The sequence below is a fragment of the Dipodomys merriami genome, unplaced genomic scaffold, assembly GCF_024711535.1.
Source record: "Dipodomys merriami isolate MVZ:Mamm:240054 unplaced genomic scaffold, mDipMer1.0.p SCAF_3, whole genome shotgun sequence".
Classification (NCBI taxonomy): Eukaryota; Metazoa; Chordata; class Mammalia; order Rodentia; family Heteromyidae; genus Dipodomys; species Dipodomys merriami.
The window spans coordinates 110316352-110341589 of record NW_027204492.1 but is presented as its reverse complement, the minus strand read 5'-3'; the positions used below and the strand labels follow the sequence as shown (position 1 = coordinate 110341589).

At 39.0% G+C, this 25238-nt stretch overlaps 1 protein-coding gene across 3 annotated transcripts in view; it reads left to right on the top strand.

The window, feature by feature from the left end:
• Positions 1-25238, top strand: part of LOC138840455 (serine/threonine-protein phosphatase with EF-hands 1-like) — a 66471-nt gene that overhangs the window by 14186 nt on the left and 27047 nt on the right. For 2 of the 3 annotated variants that reach the window (XM_070040782.1, XM_070040781.1), the window contains exons 4-7: positions 7888-8054; positions 11354-11481; positions 13303-13363; positions 20805-20968. In XM_070040782.1, the coding sequence (XP_069896883.1) occupies positions 8009-8054; positions 11354-11481; positions 13303-13363; positions 20805-20968 (399 nt within the window). In that variant the 5' untranslated portion in view covers positions 7888-8008. The remainder of the gene's footprint in view (positions 1-7887; positions 8055-11353; positions 11482-13302; positions 13364-20804; positions 20969-25238) is intronic. The other variant, XM_070040783.1, reaches the window with a different exon arrangement.

The following is a 25238-nucleotide window of genomic DNA, read 5'->3' as shown; positions in this document are numbered from 1 at the left end:
GGCCAAAGTTGTAAAGTTCGTTTTTTCGACATAACGACTTGTACATCTCATTGTTGCAGTGGGTCCACCAAGTTGTCTGTTCTTGTTACTTTCAGCACAGTCCAAGGTGGAAGAATAAGAATTATGCCTGACTACTTGACTTGGAGTTGTGTTTGTGGGGAGTGGGTAACAGATGAAGAACTGTGGCTTCTGGATTTGAGTTTATCAGGGATAGACCTTGGGTAGGAGTTTCTCCTAAAACCAATATCTCTAGGAAAAGCTGAGTTTTTGACATGGGGATCTGCACAACTGACATCTACAGTATTCGCAGAAATAGATTTATGGTCAGGTAACTAAACCAAGGTGTGGGAGTTTGATAGGCATGCTCTCTAATGCCAAATATTGCTAAGAATGAATAAAAACAACTTGATGAGGCTGAGATAGCTCTTGATGACTTCAGTTCCTGAAGTTAGACTGGCTCCAGGGTCATGCTTCTTCTTTCTTTATGTTTTCAGCTTTGGAAATGGAAGTGATTAGGAGGAAAAGAAGCAAACAGCATCATCAGTTCCACCCTCCACTCTTCTCTCCCAATCCCCCCCATCATGAACAGTAACAACCTTTTGGTAGAAGGCTTTTTTTGTGGATTGTGAATGAGGACCTGTGATGAGTCACTGTTACATGCACACTCTTTAGAACCATAGTTGGTGTGGTCCTAAAGAAACTTTCACAGTGCAGGTTTCAAGCTGTTTTTTTTTTCTTTTGCCAAGCTCCATCCCATTGGGTGTGTGTGTGTGTGTGTGTGTGTGTGTGTGTGTGTGTGTGTTTGGGGGTGTGTGTGTGTGTGTGTGTCCAGTACATCCATGTGTCTTTAGAGACCCTAAACTTGCCTGAGATCCCCTTTCAGCCTTGGGAATCACTTCTTCAGAGATTTTATTAGTGGACTAACTATTCTCCTTATACTGGCAGATGGTGGGAATGGAAGATGCTCAGGTTTTCCCAAGTAATAAAAAATTCATGAATTGTTTTTATTAAGCTTTAGTCAGTCGGAAGTGCCCTTAGAGTCACCATATAAGCTGCTCACATACCTACTTTCTCTGTGCTTTGAGGTCCTGATTGGGCAATGAGAGGGAGTGGTAAGTAACACCTGATCCATGCTAACTAGTACATGTTCTCCTAAGAACTAAAAAGAACTGTCTTCGGTCTGTCTGTCCCTTTTTATCCTATTATCTCAGAGAGAAAGCCAGTTTTTAAAATGTCATAATAATATAAAAATTCTGAGTCAATTATTTTTTTTCTAGGGCAACTACAGAATTCTTTAGAATAATTATTTCTTCCCACTCTGAGTTTAAAAAGTGCTTTAGCAAAGTATGTGTAAGCACTGCCAATTTATGCTTTAATGAAAGGCATTTGTATAATCAAATAGCACATATTTGTGCATGAAATGATGCATTAATAATTTCAGTACTTCATTTTAAAGGGCTCTGACTTAGAAATATGCATTTCTTTGTTTATTAATCTTATTCAACATTAATCAGACATGCTCTATGAAAAAGACACTATGTAGGTGCCATAAATTCAAGGGATATTTAAGAAGAGTATTACACATGGAGCTCACAGTCTAACAGTCTTCAAATTTGATGCTTTTTAATTTTCTAGTAATCCTTTTGTTGTTGTTTTTGAGCTCATGATCCTTACTTTACCTCATAAGTAATGGAATTGCAGGTGTGTTCCACCATACCTAACTTCCTAGTAAATCTTCATTTGGAATATTGTCTGTTAAATGATTAATTAACTGAGAGCTAGCATAGAACCAAATTTCTTTAAGGAAACATTGCTTTGTTTTATTGGAAAAAGAAAATCAATATTAAAATGCATTATTTCCTATTGTCCAGTTAGTTTTTGCTACCTACTCAGTGCTCAACTTTTATGAGTTATACAGAATGGTACAAACAATAGTTTAAGGATGTCAGGATAGCTCAAGGAAGACTTGGAGAGTAGTCTTTCAAATAGCCTATCTATCTACACTGAGAGCTTGGCATATTTTATTTTTTTGGGTCCAGTTGTGGGGCCTGAACTCTGGGCCTGGGTGCTGTCCCTCAGCTCTTTAGCTCAAGGCTAGCACTCTACCACTTGAGCCCCAGTACCAGCTTTTTCTGCTTATGTGGTGCTGAGGAATCGAACCCAGGGCCTCATGCATGCAAGGCAAGCACTCTACCACTGAGCTACCTTCCCAGCCCTGTCTTGCTTGGCATATTTTAGGCAAGTGCTTTACAACTCATCAAGATCTCTAACTTAATGCAAATTCCCAGACCCTCAGATTAAAAAGTAATAATATCAGTTAACACGAGGAGTCTCAACCTCCCTATTTTGGGGAACTCATTTAGGCACTTGGAGAATGTAGCTAGGTTGAGATAAATTGAAAAGAAATGCAGATATTTGTCTTTTTCCTTTTTTTTTTTTTTTTTGTCGGTTGTGAGGCTTGAACTCCGGGCTTAGGTGCTGGCCCGCAGCTCTTTAGCTCAAGGCAAGTGCTCTACCACTTGAGCCACAGCACCATTTCTGGTTTTCTGAGTGGTTTATTGGGGATAAGAGTCTCATGGACTTTCTAGATGAGGCTGGCTTTGAATGGCCATCCTCAGACCTCAGCCTCCAAAGTAGCAAGGATTACAGGCATGAGCCACAGACGCCCAGCTGATAATTTCCTTTTTAAAATATTTTTATTATCTTTAAGTAGTTGTACAAGGGAGTTGTCATTTATCAAAGCAGTTTATGAATATAGTGCATCTTGATCTATGTCACCCCTTTCAACATTCTCATCTACCCCTCCCAATTTTAATTTTATCTTCCCTTAATTTTAGGTTATGTATTTTTTTGTCTTTTAACAAAAAAGTTTATGTGTGCGGTGCATCTTGATCTGTGTCATCACTTTAAAATCCCTCCCTTTAAACTCTCCTACCCCTTTCTTTCTTTCTTTCTTTCTTTCTTTCTTTCTTTCTTTCTTTCTTTCTTTCTTTCTTTCTTTCCTTTCTTTCTTTCTTTCTTTCTTTCTTTCTTTCTTTCCTTTCTTTCTTTCTCTCTTTCTTTTCTGGTCCATCGTGGGGCGCTGTCCCTGTGCTCTTCAGCTCAAGGTGAGCACTCTACCCCTTGAGCCACAGTGCCACTTCCGGTTTTCTAGTGGTTTATTGGAGATAAGAGTCTCACAGACTTTCCTGCCCAGGCTGGCTTCAAACCTTGATCCTTAGATCTCAGCCTCCTGAGTAGCTAGGATTGTAGGTATGAGCCACCAGCACCTGGCCAGGTTTATTTTTATTTTTTTAAGAATTACACTGTTTGCACTGATAGATACTGAAGATGACCTTTGAGAAATTCCTGAGTCAGAGATGGTCAGTAGTTCCACAATTTTATTAGAAAAAGGTAGAGGCCAGGCCAGACGTAGGTGGCTCACACCTGTAATCCTACTCAGGAGGCTGAGATCTGAGGATCGCTGTTCAAAGCCAGGCTGGACAGGAAAGTCCATGAGACTCTTACTCCATTTAACCACCAGAAAACTGGAAGTGAAGTGGTGTTGTGGCTCAAGTGGTAGAGCACTCGCCTTGAGCTGAAGAGCTCAGGGACAGTGCCCAGGCCCAGAGTTCAAGCCCCATTACCAACTAAACAAAAAAAGAAAAAAGAAAAAAGGGTAGAGGTCAGAAGCCACAGGCTTTTTTAAGTATGACTCTGGAAAATTTCAACTTCAAATGGATGGATTCAAAGTATTTTTTAAAAAATTATATCTAGGCAGCATCAATACATTGTATTAGACATTGTCAAACCTGGTTGCATGTTAAGATCAGTTGGAAAGCTTTGATATCATCTTGATGTTTAATCCCCATCTAGTATTAACTACAGCAGAATCTCTAGGAATGAAATATGGGCTTCAGTATTTTTTTAAAAGAAATTTATTGTAAAGGTGACGGTACAGAGGGGTTACAATTACGTAAGTCAGGTAATGAGTACATTTCCTTTTGAATAGTGTCACCCACTCCCTCATTCTCTTCCCGTTTTCTTCCCTCCCAGCATCAGTACTTTTTTTTGGGGGGGGGGTCCGGTCATGGGGCCTGAACTCTGGGCCTGGGCATTGTCCCTAGCTCTTCAGCTCAAGACTAGCGCGCTACCACTTGAGCCACAGCGCCACTTCCAGCTTTTTTCTTTTTGCTTATGTGGTACTGAGGAATCGAACCCAGGGCCTCATGCATGCAAGGCAAGCGTTCTACCACTGAGCTACCTTCCCAGCAGCATCAGTATTTTTTAAGCCCTCAGATAATCTGACTTAATGGTGCAGGTTGTACATTGGGAGTTTAGAAAGCTTCCTTGACGATTGTGATAGGCAACAAAGTTTGACAACCACAGGACTATGTGGCACTAGTGGGCAAATTTCTTAACTTTCTCCTACATTGAATAATACTAGAGAATATTATTGGTTTCTTCACCATTAAATATCTAAAATCCATTTATTAAATATCACACCAAAATGATCTATTCCCTTCTCTCCTTCTTCCTTCCCTTCTTTGTTTTTCTCCTGACCAAATATGCTTAAGGAGTGTGTATTAGCATATTTGTAATGACCGTGAGTGATCTAAAATAGAGCATCACAGGCTTCTATTTCCTTTGGACTTAACCTTGTTAACATTTTTTTTTTGCCAATCCTGGGGCTTGAACTCAGGGTGTGGGCACTATCCCTGAGCTTCTTTGACTCAAGGCTAGCACTGTACCACTTGATCCAAAGCGCTATTTCCAGTTTTTTTCTGTGTATGTGGTACTGAGGAATCGAACCCAGGGCTTCATACATGTTGGCAAGTACTCTACCACTAAGGCATATTCCCAGCTCCTTGTCAACATTTTTTATTTGTGATGTAGAGTAGAAAGACATGATCAAAATACCTATCACATTAAAAAAAATCAAAGTATAAGAGTTACTTGTCTATTGAGTTTATTATTGTTTTAACATTTTTTTCCATAGCGTTTATATACACACATATACAGAACACATACATACATATATTTGGTCCTAAGGATTGAATTTAGGATATCAGACATGCCAAGTACATGCTGTACTAAACTATGCCTTTAGGCTTACTTTTGCTCATTTTGTTTCCTTTCTTAGAACTTTTGATATAGTAATAATAGAAAAACAGACATATCTAGTAGTCCCTAGAGTCAGTTATTCCATGACATTGTTTACTAAGTTTATAGACTTTGTTTATATATATATTTCATTTTTATAAAGATATTAGATTAAGTAACTTTGGAGCATCCCCAAATAAAGACAACATCACTCCAAAGCTGGGCGCCGGTGGCTCACACCTGTAATCCTAGCTACTCAGGAGGCTGAGATCTGAGGATCGCGCTTCAAAGCCAGCCTGAGCAGAAAAGTCCATGAGACTCTTATCTCCAATAAACCACTAGAAAACCGGAAGCAGTGCTTTTGCTCAAGAGGTAGAGCTCTCGCTTTGAGCTGAAGAGCGCAGTGACAGCGCCCAGGCCCAGAGTTCAAGCCCCACTACCCACAAAAAAAAAAAAATCACTCCAAAAAAGCAAGGAGACAGTCAATATTCTAGTGAAATTTGATGAAAACCCCCATCAAGTGGTTATGAAATCACCAGTTCAGAAGACTAGGCCTATTGTGTGTGAAAGGAAACTTTCTGAATTTGGAGGGGCTTTACAATGCCTGTAGTAGCTTCACAATACTTGCTTTAGAAGAACACTCTCATATGATACAATTTCTAAACTTAGAGGGAAGGTCTTGAACAATCTTTTTCTTTTCTTTTCTTTTCTTTCTTTTTTTTTTGTCAGTCATCGGCCTGAACTTTGGGCTGGGTGCTGTCCCTCAGCTCTTCAGCTTAAGGCTAGCGCTCTACCACTTAAGCCACAGTGCACTGGCTTTTTCTGCTTATGTGTTGCTAAAGAATTGAACCCAGGGCCACATGCATGCAAGACAAGCACTCTACCACTGAGCCACCTTCCCAGTCCCCCATTTTTTTCATTTCAAGAAGCATCCTGAACCTGAATCTCTGAAACTACTGTAGGACAAAGTAGGAGAGACACTTGAACTTATAGGCACAGGCAGGAACTTCATGAACAGAGTCCCAGGATCAAAACAAATTGGAGAGAGACTTGACAAACGGGACTACCTTAAAATAAAAAGTTTCTGCACAGCTAAAGCTATAGCAACCAAGCTAGAAAGACAACCAGCTAACTGGAAAAAAATATTTACCAGCAATATATCAAACAAGGGGTTAATATCCAGTATATACAGGGAACTCAAGAAACTAATCCCTCCCAAACCTAACAAACCAGTTACTAAATGGGCAAGGGAACTAAAGAGAAACTTCTCAGAAGAAGAGATAAAAATGGCAAAGCAACACATGAGGAAATGTTCACCATCCCTGGTTGTGAAGGAAATGCAAATAAAGACAACCCTGAGATACCACCTTACCCCAGTCAGAATGGCCCACATCCTAAAATCAGCCAACAACAAATGATGGAGGGGATGCAGAGAAAGAGGAACCCTATAACACTGCTGGTGGGAATGTACACTTATACAACCACTTTGGAAAGCAGTCTGGAGGGTCCTTAGAAAGCTAAAGATTGACCTCCCTTATGACCCAGTCATACCACTACTAGGCATCTATCCTGAACAACAGGAACCAGTATACAAGGACACATGCACCTCCATGTTTATTGCAGCACTGTTCACAATAGCCAGGATATGGAAACAACCCAGATGTCCCACCACAGATGAATGGATCCAAAAATTGTGGTATTTATACCCAATGGAATATTATGTAGCCATTAGAAAGGACAAAATAATGGCATTTGCAGAGAAATGAATGGAGCTAGAAGAAATCATGTTGAGTGAGGTAAGCCAAGAGCAAAGAGACAAACGGCATATGGTCTCCCTGATAAGTGGATGTTAAATCCAAAATGTAAAGTATATATGACAAAATTAACAAGACTTCAGAAACAAAGGACTTCCACTCATCTGGTCGATGACTACTAAATAACCCCATGCTGCTGATCACATATATGGTATATATGTGTACACCAGAGGGAAACCAGGAAGAGGACACAGAACTAGAGGGAATCAGGGAAAAACATACAACAGCAGGACCCATCAGCTGCGCTGGACATTGATCAAAATGAACTAAACAACTCATGGGAGTGATGGGAGGGAGGGAACGAGTGGGAAAGAGGGAACAGCTGATGCTATGCAAAACAAAAGAAATGTACATATCACCAAATGCGGAAGAAATAACTGTATTGCAAAGCTCATAGAACTCAAAAAAGTTATAGACCACAATAAAAAAAAGAATTAGTCAAAAGGAAAAAATACCAACAAAAAAACAAAAGAAGCATCCTGAACTGATTCTGTGAAATATTATTTGATAACTCCCTTTGAATTTTTGTCATAGTTGTTTAAATATGTTGTTTTGACTCATACTCAGCCTTAAATTTGTATTATTCAAACCCTAGATTATATTGAATTCAAAGCCAAACAATTGAATTTTGTCAGCTTCCTCATGTGCCATTCCATGTGTTCCTTCCCTACCTCCTTCCTCTCCTTCCCTTCCTTCCCTTCCTTCTTTTTTTGAGAGAAGGTCTCTATGCAGTCCAGGGCGAACTTACAATCCTCCTTGTTCAACTTACTGAGTGTTTCTAAACCCAGATTTGGGAAAATAATTTATGTGCAGCAGAAAAATTATAGCTGCTCTTGTAGCTACTACTATGGTTTGGAAATTACAAAGGATCAGATTGTGTTTGATCACTTCCAACATCATATGATGAACAGGGATTCAGAAGAAGCATAAATGAATCCTGCCCAGCAGTCCCTTAGCTACCATGTTGTTAACTGGTGCTTTTCTCCATTAGTGTCTAAGACTGAAGGGAATCAGCTAAGAGTGGCTCCTTGAAGCATAAAGGGAAGGGATTTTTTACCCTCTTATCTTGGCATCTGAAGTTGAACTCATGAACATAATATGATTTAGAAGTCATGGGCTGCGGCACTTCTTCATTGAGAAACAAGCAACCTGAGAAAGGTGAGTGTTGGGAACAAGCCTGTGCTTATGAATGAAAAGGAGGGAGTGTACTCTACTTACACACGGCTTTCTCATTTACTCTCATCATTCTCAAGCTGTGTGGTGTGATTTTGTACAAGGCACCATCAGTTGGTGATAGCTAAATACTGGGGGAACATGAGAAAATACCTGTAGAGAACATAAAGTACCGTGTAAGAGATAGGTTCTATTTGATTTCATTTCAGTTGAAAATGTACCAATATAAAATCTCAGTGTTGGGGCTGGGAAGGTGGCTCAGTGCGTGACTTCTACCTGGGCTGGGAAGGTGGCTCAATGGTAGAGCGCTTGCCTCGCATGCATGAGGCCCTGGGTTCGATTCCTCAGCACCTCATAAGCAGAAAAAAAAGCCAGAAGTGGAGCTGTGGCTCAAGTGGTAGAGCGCTAGCCTTGAGCTGAAGAGCTGAGGAACAGCACCCAGGCCCAGAGTTCAGGCCCCATGACTGACAAAAAAAAAAACAAAAATCAGTGTCAGGGAGCAAGAAAAAAACTGTAGTTGATACCTATTTCTTCAATACTCTTTTTTTTGGTGTGGGGGGGTTCCGGTCGTGGTGCCTAAACTCTGGGACTGGGCACTGTCCCTCAGCTCTTCAGCTCAAGGCTAGCGCTCTACTACTCTTGAGCCACAACACCACTTCCGGCTTTTTTTCTTTTTGCTTATGTGGTGCTGAGGAATCGAACCCAGGGCCTCATGCATGCAAGGCAAGCACTCTACTGCTGAGCCACCTTCCCAGCCCATCTTCAATACTCTTATAAATAGATATATGATACAATGTCATACCCATGTCCATACTTAAGTGACACTTAACATCATTGTTGCCATTTCATTTTATTTATTTTTTGCTGGTCCTGTGGCTTGAAGCTCAGGGCTTGGGTGCTCTGCCTGAGCCTCTTTGTGCTCAAGGCTAGCACTCTACCACTTGAGCCACAGCGCCACTTCTGACTTTTTTGAGTAGTTTATTGGAGATGAGAGTCTTACGGGGATTTTTCTGCCCAGGGTAAGCTTTGAACCTCAATCCTCAGCCTCCTCAGATCTCTCAGTAGCTAGCATTACAGACGTGAGCCACCAGCGCCTAGCTGTTGCATTTTATTATATTTTATATATCAGTGATCACTGATCACAGAACTTCATGAGTTTGCTTCATGTTTCTTAAATATCCTAGGGAGAATTGGGAGAATGCTAGATCATCTGTTTTCCACAGCAGTATTTTGTATGCTTTCCTCTATCCCCATTTAATTAGAGGCTTAAATGTTTCCCTTTATTTGTGCTTGGTTGCTTTTCCATGGTTACTGGAATCTAGTTGAAATTTACTGGAATGTTTAATGGATATAGCCTGTATACTTTTTTTTTTATAGCCGGGGCAATTATATGAGTATTTTTCTCTTGTATTCCTTTCCTTTGTTATGTATGTTATGAATCAGTTCCCAGTTTTGGTTCTACATCTTGGTTTTGGACATTTACTCCGGCTTCTAAAGTGGAGAATAAATTAGAGAATGTAGCATTCAAGTTAGTCTATCCTTATCTATGTGGGATGTTTTCCTTGTGGTGTTATGGTAGCTAGCTAATCTCTGAAAGTAGGAAGGGACATGGGGGAGTACTCTTTCAAACCTTTAGGCATGTCATGAAAATAGATCTTTAAAAAACACAAACTGAATTATCTTATAGTAAATCTTTTTTAGCACAGAGTAAAGAGAGTAATTATCTTTTTATATTTTTAGAATTAGACACAGTTCTTTAAATTTACGTTAAATCTTATGTTAAAGGGAAAAAAGACTAAATCCAATCTAAAATGCAAGTTCTATCTTTTTTGGGGGGGGTCCGGTGGCCCCCCCAACATTCATATGCAACTTACTATGTAAAAATAGGTTTTTAGTTTTCTTGCACATATATGAGTAGTACACACACACACACACACACACACACACACACACACACACACACACACACACACACACAATTTTTTTTTGGGGGGGGGGGTCCGGTCATGGGGCCTGAACTCTGGGCCTGGGCGCTGTCCCTCAGCTCTTCAGCTCAAGGCTAGCACTCTACCACTTGAACCACAGCGCCACTTCCGGGTTTTTTCTTTTTGCTTATGTGGTGCTGAGGAATTGAACCCAGGACTTCATGCCTGCAAGGCAAGCACTCTACCACTGAGCCACCTTCCCAGCCCCATAATATATATATTTTTTTGTTGACCATGGGGCTTGAACTCTGCGCTCTTCAGCTCATGGCTAGTACTCTACCAGTTGAGCTACAGCACTACTTCCAGTTTTCTTGTGGTTTATTGGAGGTAAGAGTCTCACCGAGTTTCCTGCTCAGGCTGGCTTTGAACTGTGATCCTCAGATCTCAGCCTCCTGAGTAGCTAGGATTACAGGTGTGAGCCACCGGTGCTGGGCCACATAATATTTTTTTGTGCTCTTCCTGGGGCTTGAACTCAGGGCTTGGGTGTTGTCCCTAAGCTTTTGTGTTCAAGGCTTGTGCTCTAACACCTTAACCACAGCTCCACTTCCAGGTTTTTGGTTGTTCATTGGAGATAAGAGTCTTACAGACTTTCCTGCCCAGGCTAGCTTTGAACTTCCATCCTTGGATTGTATCTTCCTAAGTAGCTAGGATTATAGGCATAAGCCACCAGTGCCTGACGTGTATGTGTATTTTTAATTGATGTGAAATGGTATTGTGTTCTATTCAATTTAGTCTCTGACTTTTTTAGTAAGTGTTCTAATGAAAGCACTACATTTTTAAGACTTAGCACATCATTATGGGTTTATTTGACCACTTCCAGGGTATATTAGTATGAAATTTTCTACAGCCATGAAGAAGCAATTGTATTCCCCACATGCTCTTTGTGAACTGTATAGAAATTATTTTGGTGTGTATAATGAAGAATAGAATATTTCTTAGTGGTGGTAGAAGTAGGTGCTGATACTAAACCCATTCCAATGGGGAAACTGAGGCTTTGAATATTTTAATATCATTACAGGTCTCTTAGTAATTAGCAGAGCTAGAGTTCAAATTTAGGTAGACCTACTGCACCAAACTTTTACCCCTTAAAGGCTGTGCCATCATTATTTTTTTGAGTGTTTGAGACTTGAGTAAATTCTATGAAAAGGTGTCAAAATCGACTCTTTTTTATAGTTTTTATATACTTAGGATATGGAATCTAGGTGGACTGATTATATTTTTTTGCTGAAATACTCGTCTCTACCAAGAGCTGCATATTAACTGTATTTTTTCTGACTTTCATATCCTGTGGGTTCACAGTGGTCAAAGCTGCATTGGTCATCCAGAGCTGGTATCGAGGTTACAGAGCTCGATTGATGGCCAGACAGCATTATGCACTTGCCATCTTCCAGTCGATTGAATACGCTGATGAACAAAGCCAAATGCAGGTCTGTTTTGCAAGATTGTCTCTCTCCATGCCCTCTATTGCTAAAATGCTTCTCTTTATCTTCTGTTGTTGAAAGAATGGAAGCTTGGGTTCATTTTAAGCTGAGGAAGTTTGGTCAGAGTCTTTAGTACAGAAGGTAGCAACATTGTCTTGGAACTAGATATTAAGGGAGTGTCATTTGGGAAGAAGGTGATGGTGTCAAGCTTTGAAGTTGACATTTTTCAGAGGGCTACAAAGTATTTAGCTAAGTAATAGAGATTACTTTATTCTATTTGACAGTATGTGCCCTAGTGGGAACTAAAGTTGCTATTTTAGGAAGGGAAAGAGAACTTAGGAGTTAAAATGGAAGAATTTCCTAAGAATAAAGTTAAGCAAGTTCTGTAAGATATATCTATATCTATATATCTATTTCTATATGAGAGAGAGGAATGGGGCCTTTAAAGCTGGGCCCTGGTGGCTCTTGCCTGTAATCCTAGCTACTAAGGTGGCTGAGATCTGAGGATTGTGGTTCAAAGCCAGCCTGGGCAGGAAAGTCTGTGAGACTTTTATCTCCAATTCACCACCAGAAAACCGGAAGTGGTGCTATGGCTCATGTGGTAGAGCACTTGCCTTGAACTGAAGAGCTGAGGAACTGCACTCAGGCCCAGAGTTCAAGCCCTATGACCAACCAAAAAGAAAAAACTGTAGAGGTGATGTACAGAGAGGTTACAGGAATGGCTTTTTTAAAGCTTGCAATATGAATTTAAAATTTCTTCTTTAATGCTCACTAACAAAAATGGTCACTTTTTAACAAAAAAGATATAGGAAAGATCTCCAATATAGTTATTAATGAAAAATTAATAACTTGTAGACTAATATCCTACATATGTGAAAAAATTAAACACAATGTCTAAAGAGATATATAGCACATTTGTTTACTGTGATTAGTTAGGGGACAGGAGTATTGATGGGTGAACATGGATGTCAGCAGGAACTTAACACTTTCATTTGGTATAGTTGGTAGTTTGAAACAATCATATTTATGTATCAGTTTCTAATCTTTTAAAATAAGTAAGAACACGTCAAAGAGTTAAATGGGTTAGTTTCTTCTTGTTTGCTCTTAAAAAGATTGGATTCAGTCCAATGGTCCCTTTTTCCTAATTAAGAGCTCTTTTACTTATTTATTTATTTTTTATCTTTTTTTTGGGTCCGGTTGTGAGGCCTGAAACCTGGGCATAGGTGCTGTCCTTCAGCTCTTCAGCTCAAGGCTAGCGCTCTACCACTGAGCCACCTTCCCAGCCCTGTTGGCTATCTTTTAAAACACTACTTAATCTAACCACCAAACAGAAAAGAAACAACTAAATAGTTGCCTTAGGTGAGAGGCAGAGTGAGACAGAGATTCTGATATATGCGACTTATTGAACCTGAAGGAGTGTTCTCAGGAGAAACCTTTAAGGGAGTGAGGAAGGAAAGCAAGCTAGGATGGCAGGGGAAGCTTTCAGAGAAGTGTGACTCAGCCCGATTTCATCAGGAGACCTCAAGTGTGAAATGAATTACAGATTGTCTCATGCGCAGGCAGAAGGTGGGGGAAGGGGTTGCTATGCTTTTGCCTCTGCCACTTGTTGTCTATGGCCATCCTGCCAGCAGAGATGGACATGTAATAGCCCATGCTGCTTAGTATGGTGCTGCCCATCTACAAGGGCAGGGATAAGTGTGGCACCTGAGCCTCTGTAGCAGCAGGTAGGTGAATGCCTCAGGTAGAAAACTGGCAGGGAACTGGCAGCATTTTTCACAGTAGATGTTTGGGCTTCATTAATTGATTTATACATTTGTTTTTATCCAGCTATCCAACTTCTTTTCCTTCATGTTGGAACATTATAAACATGCATGTAAGGAAGATCTAGGTAAGCAAAAAGTTATGTTTTTAATTAGTCATTAGGTACTGAATTATTCTCATGAGAAATGCAAATACTGAAGATAGGCATCTTTTTCATTTCTGAAAATTTTCTCATCTCTCTTGGCTTTGTGACATCCAACAAGTGGTGAAATTACTTTGACTGGATTTGTTTTTCTCTTTGCATGTGAATTGGTTTGGTATTTTCGCTTTTCCAAAAGAACAGATTTCATTTTGCATTCATTAATTGAATAGCTCTCTTGAACCACAGTCTGAATGCACATTAACTTAGTAAAGATGATCTCATTTTTCCCTCAAAAAAATCTTGTGATGGGAAATCACAATATTTTGAATATTTCATATGATGGGTCATTTTAAAACTGGCAGATTAAATGCAATTGGCCCCAACATGCTTCTGTTTTCTTGTCTCTTTCCTGTGTGGGTCTGTGTCTGTCTTCTGTAGTTTGAATATATTCCTCCCTCCCAGAGTTCATGTGATGCAACAGTATTGAAAAGTTGGACCTTTAGAAGATAATTAAGTCCTCATGAATGGATTAATTCCATTACCATGGGAGTATATTTGTTACCTTGAGAGTGGTGTCCTTATGAACTATGAATTGAGCAACCATTTCTCTTATATATGCTGCTGGCCATGTTCTGGCTTATGCCTTCACCAGGCATTGCTCCATTGGTCTTTGACTTCCCAGCCTCCTAAACCCATAGCTAAATAAATATATGTACATTATAAATTATGTAATGGGTAGTATCTGTAATTGTATCGGAAAGAAACTAAAACACTATTTTTTTTTTTTTTTTGGTGCTGATAGTAGGGCTTGAACTCAAGGCCTGGGTGTGGTCCCTGAACTCTTTTGCTCAAGGCTAGTTAATACTCTACCACTTGAGCTATAGCTCCACTTTGGCTATTTTTTTTTTTGGTAGTTAATTGGAGATAAGAGTCTCTTGGACTTTCCTGCTGGGGCTGACTTTGAACTCTGATCCTTAGATCTCAGCCTCCTGAGTAACTAGTATTACAGGTGCCTGGACATAATGTGGCTTTAAAAAATCATTTATGGGCTGGGAAGATGGCTCAGTGGTAGAGCACTTGCCTTGCATGCATGAGGCCCTGGGTTCGATTCCCCAGCACCACATAAGCAAAAAGAAAAAAAGCCGGAAGTAGCGCTGTGGTTCAAGTGGTAGAGTGCTAGCCTTGAGCTGAAGAGCTGAGGGACAGCACCCAGGCCCAGAGTTCAGGCCCCACGACTGGACCCCCCCCCCAAAAAAAAATCATTTACTTTGCCCTAAGTTGTAAAGTTCATTTCCAATATACTGTCTTGTGGGTATCATTGTAGCAATGGGTATCTGTGTCCTTGTTCCAGCATTTCTTTATTCCCCTTCCCCTCCCCAAATTAGACAAATGTATATACAAGATATAGGGTACCAAAATCAAGTACAGTGACAGCAGGGGATATACCATAGGGGGAAGAACATACAAAGGAAACAAAAAAACATCACAAAGTGCATTAAAAAACCACCACAACAAAGAGAAACCTCTTGTGTCCATTCATATCTAGGGGTTCATTTCACCTAGCATTATCTTTTTTAATTTTTAATTAATTTATTTTTTCTCAAGTCCTGTTTACTTGGTCGTATCTCCTTACATATTGTATATAACATCCACATATCAAGGAGACCATGTGCTGTCTGTCTGTTTTGCTCTTGTCTTACCTCACTCAAAATGATTTTTTCTAATTCCATCCATTTCCTTGCTAATGCCATTATTTTGTCCTTTCTAATGTCTGCATAATATTCCATTGCATATATGTACCACAATTTTTCAATGCATTCATCTGTAGTGGGGCATCTGGGTTGTTTCCATATCTTAGCTATTGTGAATAGTGCTGCAGTGAACATGGAGGTGCATATGTCCTGCTTCCTATTGCTCAGGGTAAGTAGATGCCTAGGAGTGGTATGTCTGGGTTATAGGGTAGGTCTATATTCAGTTTTCTGAGGTGCCTCTAGACTGCTGTCCAAAGTGATTGTATTAGTGGACATTCCCACCAGCAGTGCAATAGGGTTCCTCTTTCTCCACATCCACTCCAGCATTTGTCATGGGCTGAATTTAGGATGCCAGCCATTCTGACTGGGATAAGATGTTATCTCAGGGTTGTTGTTATTTGCATTTTCTTTACAACCAGAAACGATGAACATTTCCTCATGTGTTTCTTTGCCATTTTTTATCTCTTCTTTTGAAGTCTCTCTTTAGTTCCCTTGTCCATTTAGTAATTGGTTTGTTTGGTTTGGGGAGATTAGTTTTTTGAGTGAGTTCCTTGTATATCATGGATATTAGGCCATTGTCTCATATATTGCTGGTAAATATTTTTTTCCCAATTAGTTGGCTTTCTTTCTATTTTGGTTACTATGTCTTTAGCTGTGCAGAAACTTTTTATTTTAAGGTAGTCGCATTTGTTGAGTCTCCAGTTTGTTGTGACTCTGGGACACTGTTCAGGAAGTTCCTGCGTGTGCCTATAAGGTCAAGTGTCTCTCCTACTCTGTCCCGCAGTAGTTTAGAGTTTCAGGTTTGATGTTAAGGTCTTTAATCCATTTTGAGTTGATATTAGTGCATGGTGACAAGCTGGAGTCCACTTCTAGTTTTCTGCATGTGGCCACACAGTTTTCCCAGCACCAGTAGTTGAAGAGGCTGTGTTTCTTCCACTGTATGTTTTTGGCTCCTTTGTCAAATATCAGCTGACTGTAAGCTTGTGGTTTTATTTCTGGATCTTCTAATCTGTTCCATTGTTCTTTGAGTCTGTTTTTGTGCCAGTACCAAGCTGTCTTTGTTATTATGGCTGTATAGTAGAGTTTGAAGTCCGGCATCGTGATCCCTCCAGTGTTGTTTAGATTTCTAAAGTTTATTTATTTATTTAATTATTATATTTATTTTTGTGTTGGTCTTGGGGCTTGAACTCAGGGCCTGGGCATGGTCCCTCTGCTTCTTTTTGCTTAAGGCTAGTGCTCTACCACTGTAGCCACATTACCACTTCTGGCTTTTTTGAGTAGTTTATTGGAGATAAGAGTCTCATGGACTTTCCTCCCCAGGCTGGCTTTGAACCATGATTATCAGATCTCAGCCTCCTGAGTAGCTAAGATTACAGGTATGAGCCACCACATCTGGCTCAGGTTTTTTTAAATCAAGGATAGTCTTGAATTTTATGAAGTGTCATTTTGGCATCTGTTAAATTTATTATGTAGATGCCAGTGGTTTTGATTTATGATTGGGAAATTAAATTACTACAAATGTAGTTCAAATTGTACTTAAAATTTTATTTGTACTTTCCATAGCAATGTATGGAGTGACCTGTGGGTTATGGAGGCAGAAATTTTTTTCTTTCTTTTTTTTTTTTTTTGCCTGTCATGGTGCTTGAACTTGGCCTGAGCACTGGTCTGTGAGCTTCTTTGGCTCAAGGCTAGTGCTCTACCTTTGAGTCACAGCGCCACTTCAGGCTTTTTTCTGTTTATGTGGTACTGAGTAATCAAATCTGGGGCTTTATGCATACTAGGCAAGCACTCAACCACTGAGCCACATTCACAGCCTTTTTATTTTTACCTCCTTCTTTAGCCTGTGTGTTCAATGCTAGGGATTGAACCAGGGTTTTTTTTTTGTGCTAGGCAACTATAAGGACAATACAGAAATTGTATTTTTTTGAAATTAGGGACTTTAATTTTTTCCTTGTCCAGATTTTGAGTCTCTACTAGTTGAATGAAAAGATTGTGTGTAGGAGTATTTCTGAGGTATTTTGTTTAAAACAACTTGGAAGGGTATCATTTGATTGTTATACAAGATTTTGTTATACTTAATTTGTTTAGATTTATGCCAAAAATATAAGTCTAAAATAAGCTATAGATTAATTACATGTTGCATGAATTTTCATACATATATTTGTCATTTGTTAAATTATTGTTGTTAATAGTAGTAACAAAGAAATGTTAACACTTTGGATTGTTTTTATACATGACACACTTAAGCTTTTAGAGCAAAATATGTTATTTTATGCTACTAGAAACTACCAAAAAGATAAATGATTTGATGCAGATTAATATTTCACAGTAAATAGTTTAAACTGAAAATTGTTTAGGAGAATGATCTTTTTCATGTTTTTTAAAAAATATATTTAATCTCTGAATTTTTGTCTATGGTACAGCAGTTTTTCAGAAAGGGTCTTACCATGTAGCCCAGGCTACAGGTAGGGGATTGTTGATTTTTCTCTTAAGAGATGCTTCATATTTTAGTGTGTTGAGTTTGGAAAAGGTAAGTTTTTTTGGGAACAAAATTCATCTTCAAGAATGTCTACTAGCCATGCACCATTGGCTCATGCCTATAAGCCTAGCTACTCAGGAGGCTGATAGCTGAGGATCACAGTTTGTAGTCAGCCTACACAGGAAAGTCCAGGAGACTCTTACCTCCAATTAACCACAAAAAGCTGAAAGTGGTTCAAGTGGTAGAACACAGCTTTGAATGAACAAGCTAAGGGATAGTGCCCATGTCCCCAAGTCAAATCCCAGTACTGGCATGCATGCTCACGCATGCTCACGCTCGCTCATGTGCGCACGTATACACACGCACACACACATGCGCACCCAAAAGACTGGGAGAGAGTGAAGGAAAGGGTCATATTGTCCAAAAAGAAATGTACCCTTTGCCTCACTTATGTAACTGTAACTCCTCTGTATATCTGCTTTTTTTTCTTTTCTTTTTAGTTTTTTTGTCAGTCATGGGGTTTGAACTTTGGGCCTGGGTGCTGTCTCTGAGCTCTTCAGCTCAAGGTGAGCACTCTACCACTTGAGCCACAGTGCCACTTCCGGTTTTCTGGTGGCTAATTGAAATTAAGAGTCTCAGGGACTTTCCTGACTGGGCTGGCTTTGAACTATGATTCTCAGATCTTAGCCTCCTGAGTAGGTAGGATTACAGGTATGAGCCATTAGTGCCCAGCTGTACATCTCCTTTATAATAACAATATTATTTTAAAAATTGAAATGAATGGCATGATCATTAACTATTTTTTGTGTGTGCTGGTCCTGGGGCTTGAAATCAGGGCCTGGGTCTGTTCCTAAGCTTTTTTTTTTTTTCTTCACTGAAGGCTAGCTCTCTACCATTTGAGCCACAGCTTCACTTCCAGCTTTTTGGTGATTAATTGGAGAGAAGAGTCTCACAGACTTTCTTGCCCAGGCTTCAAACTGCAAATCTCAGATCTCAGCCTCATGAGGAAATAGGATTGTAGTCATGAGACACTGGTTCCTAGGCATGATCATTAAATATTTAAATAGAATATTTGCATCACTACTTAAATAGTGAATCTGAGTGAGGGCTCTGTCCTTAAACCATTGCAATGGCTTAACTTCTATGTATCTATGTATCTATCTGTCTACCTATCTATTTATGTATTTAGAAGATCGTGTAAAGAGCCTCAGATTTAATAAGGAAATAAAAATCAGCCATCAAACTAAACAAAATCATGAATCTGAGATAAAGGTTATCAGGATGCTTTGCATTTTTAGGTTCTAACAACTTGGAATAACTTATAGATTTCAAACAAAACTCATTTAGATGAGGAAAATTATCTCTTTCTGACAACATTGAAGATAGATATTTTTCCATCCTAAGGTCTACATCTTATAAAATATTATGAACTATCACCAAAAACAATTTAGAAAGCATTTTAAATTTTAACATATGACTTAACTTTAGAAAAAAAATTTCTGGTTTTTTCCTTAACTGAAATGTCTGCATAGCTGGATAATGAAAAAAAAAATGTATTCTAATTTGCTAACATTATATGTTGCAAACATGACCTCTAAGTTTCAAAAAGAAACTTCAGAGAATGGTTTTTTTTTGTTTGTTTTTTTTTGGGGTCCGGTCGTGGGGCCTTAACTCTGGGCCTGGGCGCTGTCCCTCAGCTCTTCAGCTCAAGGCTAGCGCTCTACCACTATGAGCCACAGCGCCACTTCCGGCTTTTTTCTTTTTGCTTATGTGGTGCTGAGGAATCGAACCCAGGGCCTCGAGCATGCAAGGCAAGCGCTCTACCACTGAGCCACCTTCCCAGCCCTCAGAGAATGTTTTAATAAGAATTTAGTGTTAAAGAGTTTGTCATCATCCTTTGAGTCAGTTATTTCTTACTGTAGTAATATTGTGTATTAACTATCATACTTCAGTGACACATAATAAATACATTTTATAGCCATTAAATATATTGCTAAGCAATTCTATTGATCTTGGCAGACTAGAGTTGGTGGTTTTGGGGTTCCTGGCTAGAGTACACTCATGATCTGGAGGTTTGCTGGCTATTGGTTAATGTAGGATGGCCTCAGCTAAAATGATTCACCTCTGCTCCACATGGTCTTGGCCTTTTAATAGACTAACATAGACCTAGTGGTAGTGTCAGGATTTCAAAAGAGCAAGCATGGAACCATATATGGCTTCCTGAGACCTGGGCTGGAGCTGGTAGCTATCACTTCTTCCACATTCCTCAGGCCCAGGCATTTTGAAGGGATGAGCAAATAGACTCTTGATAGGATTTTTAAATGGGTTCAAGTTGGAATAGAGAATTGAACTACTTTTGCAGTCAGTCAGTCACTTCCCCTTTCAACTTTCTTTGCCAGAATTTTCTCGATTTCTGTTCCTGGGCTGAGTGTTTCATGGAATCTGGCAAGAAATGACCTTAGGTCTAAGCACTTCCTAAACTGGGCAGTGCAGAGATCTGTTATTCTACAGAAATGTTTGAGAGAGAGGCTTTTGGGGTATTTTCTGCCTATAGTTTGTCACATTATCTGCTTTGTTACCAAGAGAAAAAGAAAATTATGTAGGATGATTTTTATGTAAAAAGACAACTCAATACCAGTTAAGCAAAATCCTTTCTAGTTTAATTTTCTGTAGAGCTGGAAGCAGCAGATGGTTGAGCCAAATACAGTGCGCTATTATGTTTTTAGCCTTATTTGTAAAAGAGGGGGGATAACTTGTGGCTGAAAATGAGACCTCAGATATCAGAGCATCAGATACTTTAATTGATCAGTCTTCACTGTGCTTCTTTTAGACTCTTGTCTACTATATGATCTCACTGCTCTGGCAAAACATCAACATGGGAAGGGATGGTGATGATCTATGTGAATATCCCCACGAGCCCCAGAATCAGTTGTTCCTCAGGGTTGTCCTCATGTGGGACATCTTGATATTCATAACATTTAGCACAATGCCTTATGTGGCTTAGGAATTTAAGAAGATGTTTGTTAAAAATGAAGTATCCTGCCCATGTAATTGTAACCCCTCTGTACAGTATGTTCTCAAATAAAATAAAATAAAAAAACATAAATAAAATAAAAAAAAGAAATTTCCAAACAAAAAAATGAAGTACAGGAATGATGATTTCTATTTTGGTGCCTCTTTGTCTTTCCTATTCCAGTATTAGTGAATCGACTTCGTGAAACCAACTTGCAGGACCTCAAGGATAGACAGTTCTATGTTGAGTTGGTAGAAGTCCCCAAGTCCTATGATGGTCCTCGGCTACAATTTCCTCTCACTTTTACTGATATTGATGTACTTCTTGAGGCCTTCAGGCAACAACAGGCAAGTTGAACAGAAGCTGCCCTAATTCTTGTGCATTGTAGGTGCTCAATGACATCCCAGTGAGTAGATGAATGAAAATACTGCGGCAGAAATGCATCTCCATGGAGAAATGCTTCATATTCTGTGAGAGTTGCTTTCTGCTTTATTTAACCTATTAAATAAAAGTTTCCTCAGGTGTATAGCAGCCTCTCAGTTTGTAGGCTTACAGCCTTTCCTTTTTCCTTTTGATAGATTATAAAAACATCTTTATTTAATACTTGAAACATAGAACAGAAAATGGAAAGTTTGCAGTACATGGAAGCATAATCCATTAGTCACCATACATATATCACCCAGAAAAAAAAAGCAAAATAGCATATTTACATAATGCCTGTAACAAAATTGGTCTGATTCTCAGATGCTTCTTTCATTTGCCGGTGTGTTCAGCTGTATACAGTGCACACCATGGCTTCTGAGGTCACAGTCAGCTGAAACTGTAGCCCACACAGCACTCATCTGGCAGGACTGTTACAGTGGCATCTCTGCCCAAGAAGCAAAGGAGTTACCAGCCCATTCTAACAGTAAATTGAACATCGTTTAAATATCAGAGTGGGTAATATAATCATGCTATCAGAAAAATATTAGCTAGTGAGGACAGCAGTGTAATGCTTGAGGCTGAAAAGTGCCTCTTCAGTTTCATTTCTTTGTATTCTTGGGAAGTGGCTCTGAAACATCAAGTTGTGGGGCTTATGGTTCTTTGTTGATTCTTTGGAGTTTAGTTATTTGAGCTCTCTACAGATTTTGGTTATTAATCTTTTGTCAGATGTACACCTGTTAGATATTCTCCTATTCTTTAGGCTCTCTTCAGCCTAGTGGCTATTTCCTTTGTTATTAACTTTCTGTACCCATGTCTCTGCTAACATTTGTACTTGTTTGTGCTAGCTATTCTGACTAGAGATAAGACAACCTTTTTAACAAAAGTGCTGAGAAAACTGATATCTACATGTAGAGCACTGAAACTAGATCCCTGCCTCTTGCCTTGTACTAATATCATTTCAAAGTGGGTCAGAGATCTTAATGTAAGACCTGAGGCTTTGAATCTGCAACAGGAAAACATAGAGAAAATGATGGAACATGTAGGCCTAGGAAATAAATTCCCACATAGAATTCTAATAGCTCAGCAAGTAAGAGTGAGGACTGATAAGTTGTATTGCATCATACAAAATGTTTCTGTGCAGCAAAGGAAACTCGCTAGACTGAAGAGATAATCTATGGAATGGTAGAAAACCTTTGCCAGCTATGTATCTGACAAGGGATTAATAGTCAGAATAGGCAGGAGGCTCAACTAACTGTACTCTTAAAGAATTAACAACTCAGTAAGTGAGCAAATGAACTGAACAGACAATTTTCAAAAGAAGAAGTACAAATGGCTTATAAATAGATGATGAAGTGCTGCACAGCCCTAGCCATAAAGGAAATCCATGTCATAATGACATTTGGATCCTTCTGTTTTTAATGCAGACAATTATAGCCATGAATTCTCTCTGCATTTGCTGTGTTGTGTGGCGTGTGTGTGTGTGTGTGTGTGTGAGTGTGTGTGTGTGTGTGTGTGTGTGTGTGTGTGTGTGTGTGTGTGTGTGTGTTCGTTCCGTCATGGGGCTTGAACTCTGGGCCTGGGCACTGTCCCTGAGCTCTTCAGCTCAAGGTGAACACTCTACCATTTGAGCCACAGTGCCACTTAAGGCTTTTTCTGTTTATGAAGAATTGAACCCAGGACTTAATGCATGCTAGGCAAGCACTCTACCACTAAGCCACGTTCCCAGCCCTGAGCTGTTGATTCTTTTTTTTTTAATTTTTATTTATTTTTTTATACTTTGCAAACTTTATTTTCTACCATGTATACATATTGTCTTTAAAATGGAGATAAAGTAATAAGAAAGAACAAGAGAAAGAGACCACTTTTGTTTTAAAGAAGAGGAAGATGAGGAATGAGTTGTTGATTCTTTAAGGATTTTCTTTCCTTTCCTTTCCTTCCGTCCTTCCTTCCTTCCTTCCTTTCTTTCTTTATTTCTTTCTTACTTTCTTTCTTTCTTACTTTCTTACTTTCTTTCTTGTCGTGGGACCTGAATTCTGGGCCTGGGTGCTGTCCCTCAGCTCTTCAGCTCAAGGCAAGCGCTCTACCGCTTGAGCCACAGCACCACTTCCGGCTTTTTCTGCTTATGTAGTGTTGAGGAATCGAACCCAGGGCCTCATGTTTGCAAGGCAAGCACTCTACCACTGATCCACCTTGCCAGCCCCAGGGTTTAGTTTCTTGAGCTCTTTGTATATTCTGGATATTAGGCCATTGTCCAGAAAGTTTTTGTACCCCCAAATAAAACCCTTTCTCCATTAGCAACACTCCTTTTTCCTCGTTCTCCCACCTCCTGGCCGCAATCAATTTAATTTCTTCTTCTACAAGTGTGTCTAATATGAATGTTTCATGGGTAGTATTTGATATGTGACCTTTTTGCTTGGCATTGCTTTCGGAGTTTATCCATGTAGTTTTATATCAGTATCTCATTTCTGTTTTTTTGCTGCATTCTCTTTGAATAGGCCTACCAATTTCTATTGAAAGAATCATATATATATATATATATATATATATATATATATACACCTAAATTTCAATATTAATTTGAGTTATATTAATTTGTGTGTATGTATATGTTTATTTGATTACTGGGCCTTGAACTCAGAGTCTCATGCCCTTGCTTCACTTTTTCTCCTTAGGCTTGGCACTCTACCATGTGAGCCATACCTCCTCTTCTGATTTTTTCCTGGTTATTGAAGATGAGAGTCTCTCAGATGTGTCTGTGTGAACTGGCTTTAAAGCATAATCCTCAGCTATCAGCCTCCTGAGTAGTTAGGATTACAGGTGTGACAGCACCAGTACCTGACTATACATTTTTATTCCAAGTACAAAATGCATCTTTTGTACATTTAAAAACTGCTTTTATTTGTGTATGAGAGAGACAGAGACAGAGAGTGAGTAATGGATCTTGAACTCAAAGACTGAGCACTATATCTTAGGTTTTTCACTAAAGTCTGATACGCTACTACTTAACTCACATGTCTACTTCTGGCTTTTGAGTGATTAATTGGAGATAAGAGTCTCAGACTTTCCTGCCTGGAATGGCTTTGAACCTTGATACTCAGATCTTAATGCCCTGAGTAGCTAAGATTATAGGTATGAGCCCAGCACCAAGCTAAAACAACTCTTAGAAAGAAATACTATTTAAAAGAGATATCTTTTTAAAGTATAATTTTATTTAAAAGAATGTGAATATTTTGAGTGGTTAATCTGAATGTACTTATAAATATAGAAACCAACATCTGAATTAATCATTTTGAGTCTCTAATGTTACAGTTGTGAACAAACTGATTTTAATGCTACTGAAAGATATCCTTATCAGCAAGTACAAATATTAATAAATGATTTAATCGTGGAAAAAATTTTGATACCAAGAATTTTCTCTTGTCACAAGATAATCTCAGTGAGAATTTATTTTTTTAACTTAAAAACAACACTATCTTCATATAGCAAGTGCTCTGATTAGTAATACATTTGGAACAGAAAAGGCTCAATGGCAAGTACAAGTAACATTGAAGCCAGCATTGGGAATCAATGGATTTAGTGTACAAACAAGCCATTACACAAGAGTAGTTTTTAAATTGTCGAAGAACAAAGATGTTGAATAGTGAGGTTTCAATGGTGGAGCCCTTTCCTGCAGGCACAAGGTGGTAACCACACATAGTCCCATCCCCGCCTTAACTATGAAACAGCATTCCAGCTAAATAAGAGTATTTTACCTATTTCTTTAGCCTGTGATTGAGAAACAGTTCACATTAAGACTGAGTGGTTTTAGAATGCATTTGTTGGGAAAAAGTCTTAACAATCTATTAGGTGTGTATAGGTAAGAAATGGGTTATCTCCTCACTAATCGATATCCAGGATTCTCTTTCCTCTTAATTCTCATATTGCTATATATCCTCTTTGCTGTCTCTTTAAAAAATAGTCATGAAAATTCTTTTTTTTGAAGGAGAAAGTTTGTTATTGTCATCATTATTAGCATAATAATTGTACATATTAATAGAATTCACTGTCATATTTCCATACATCATAAAAATGAAAATTCTTAAGACTTAAATAATATTGAGGATTCTTGAAGAAAAAAATAATTTTACTTTAATAGCTATGAAAATGGACATTTCAGCTGGGCACTGGTGACTCAAACCTGTAAACCTAGCTACT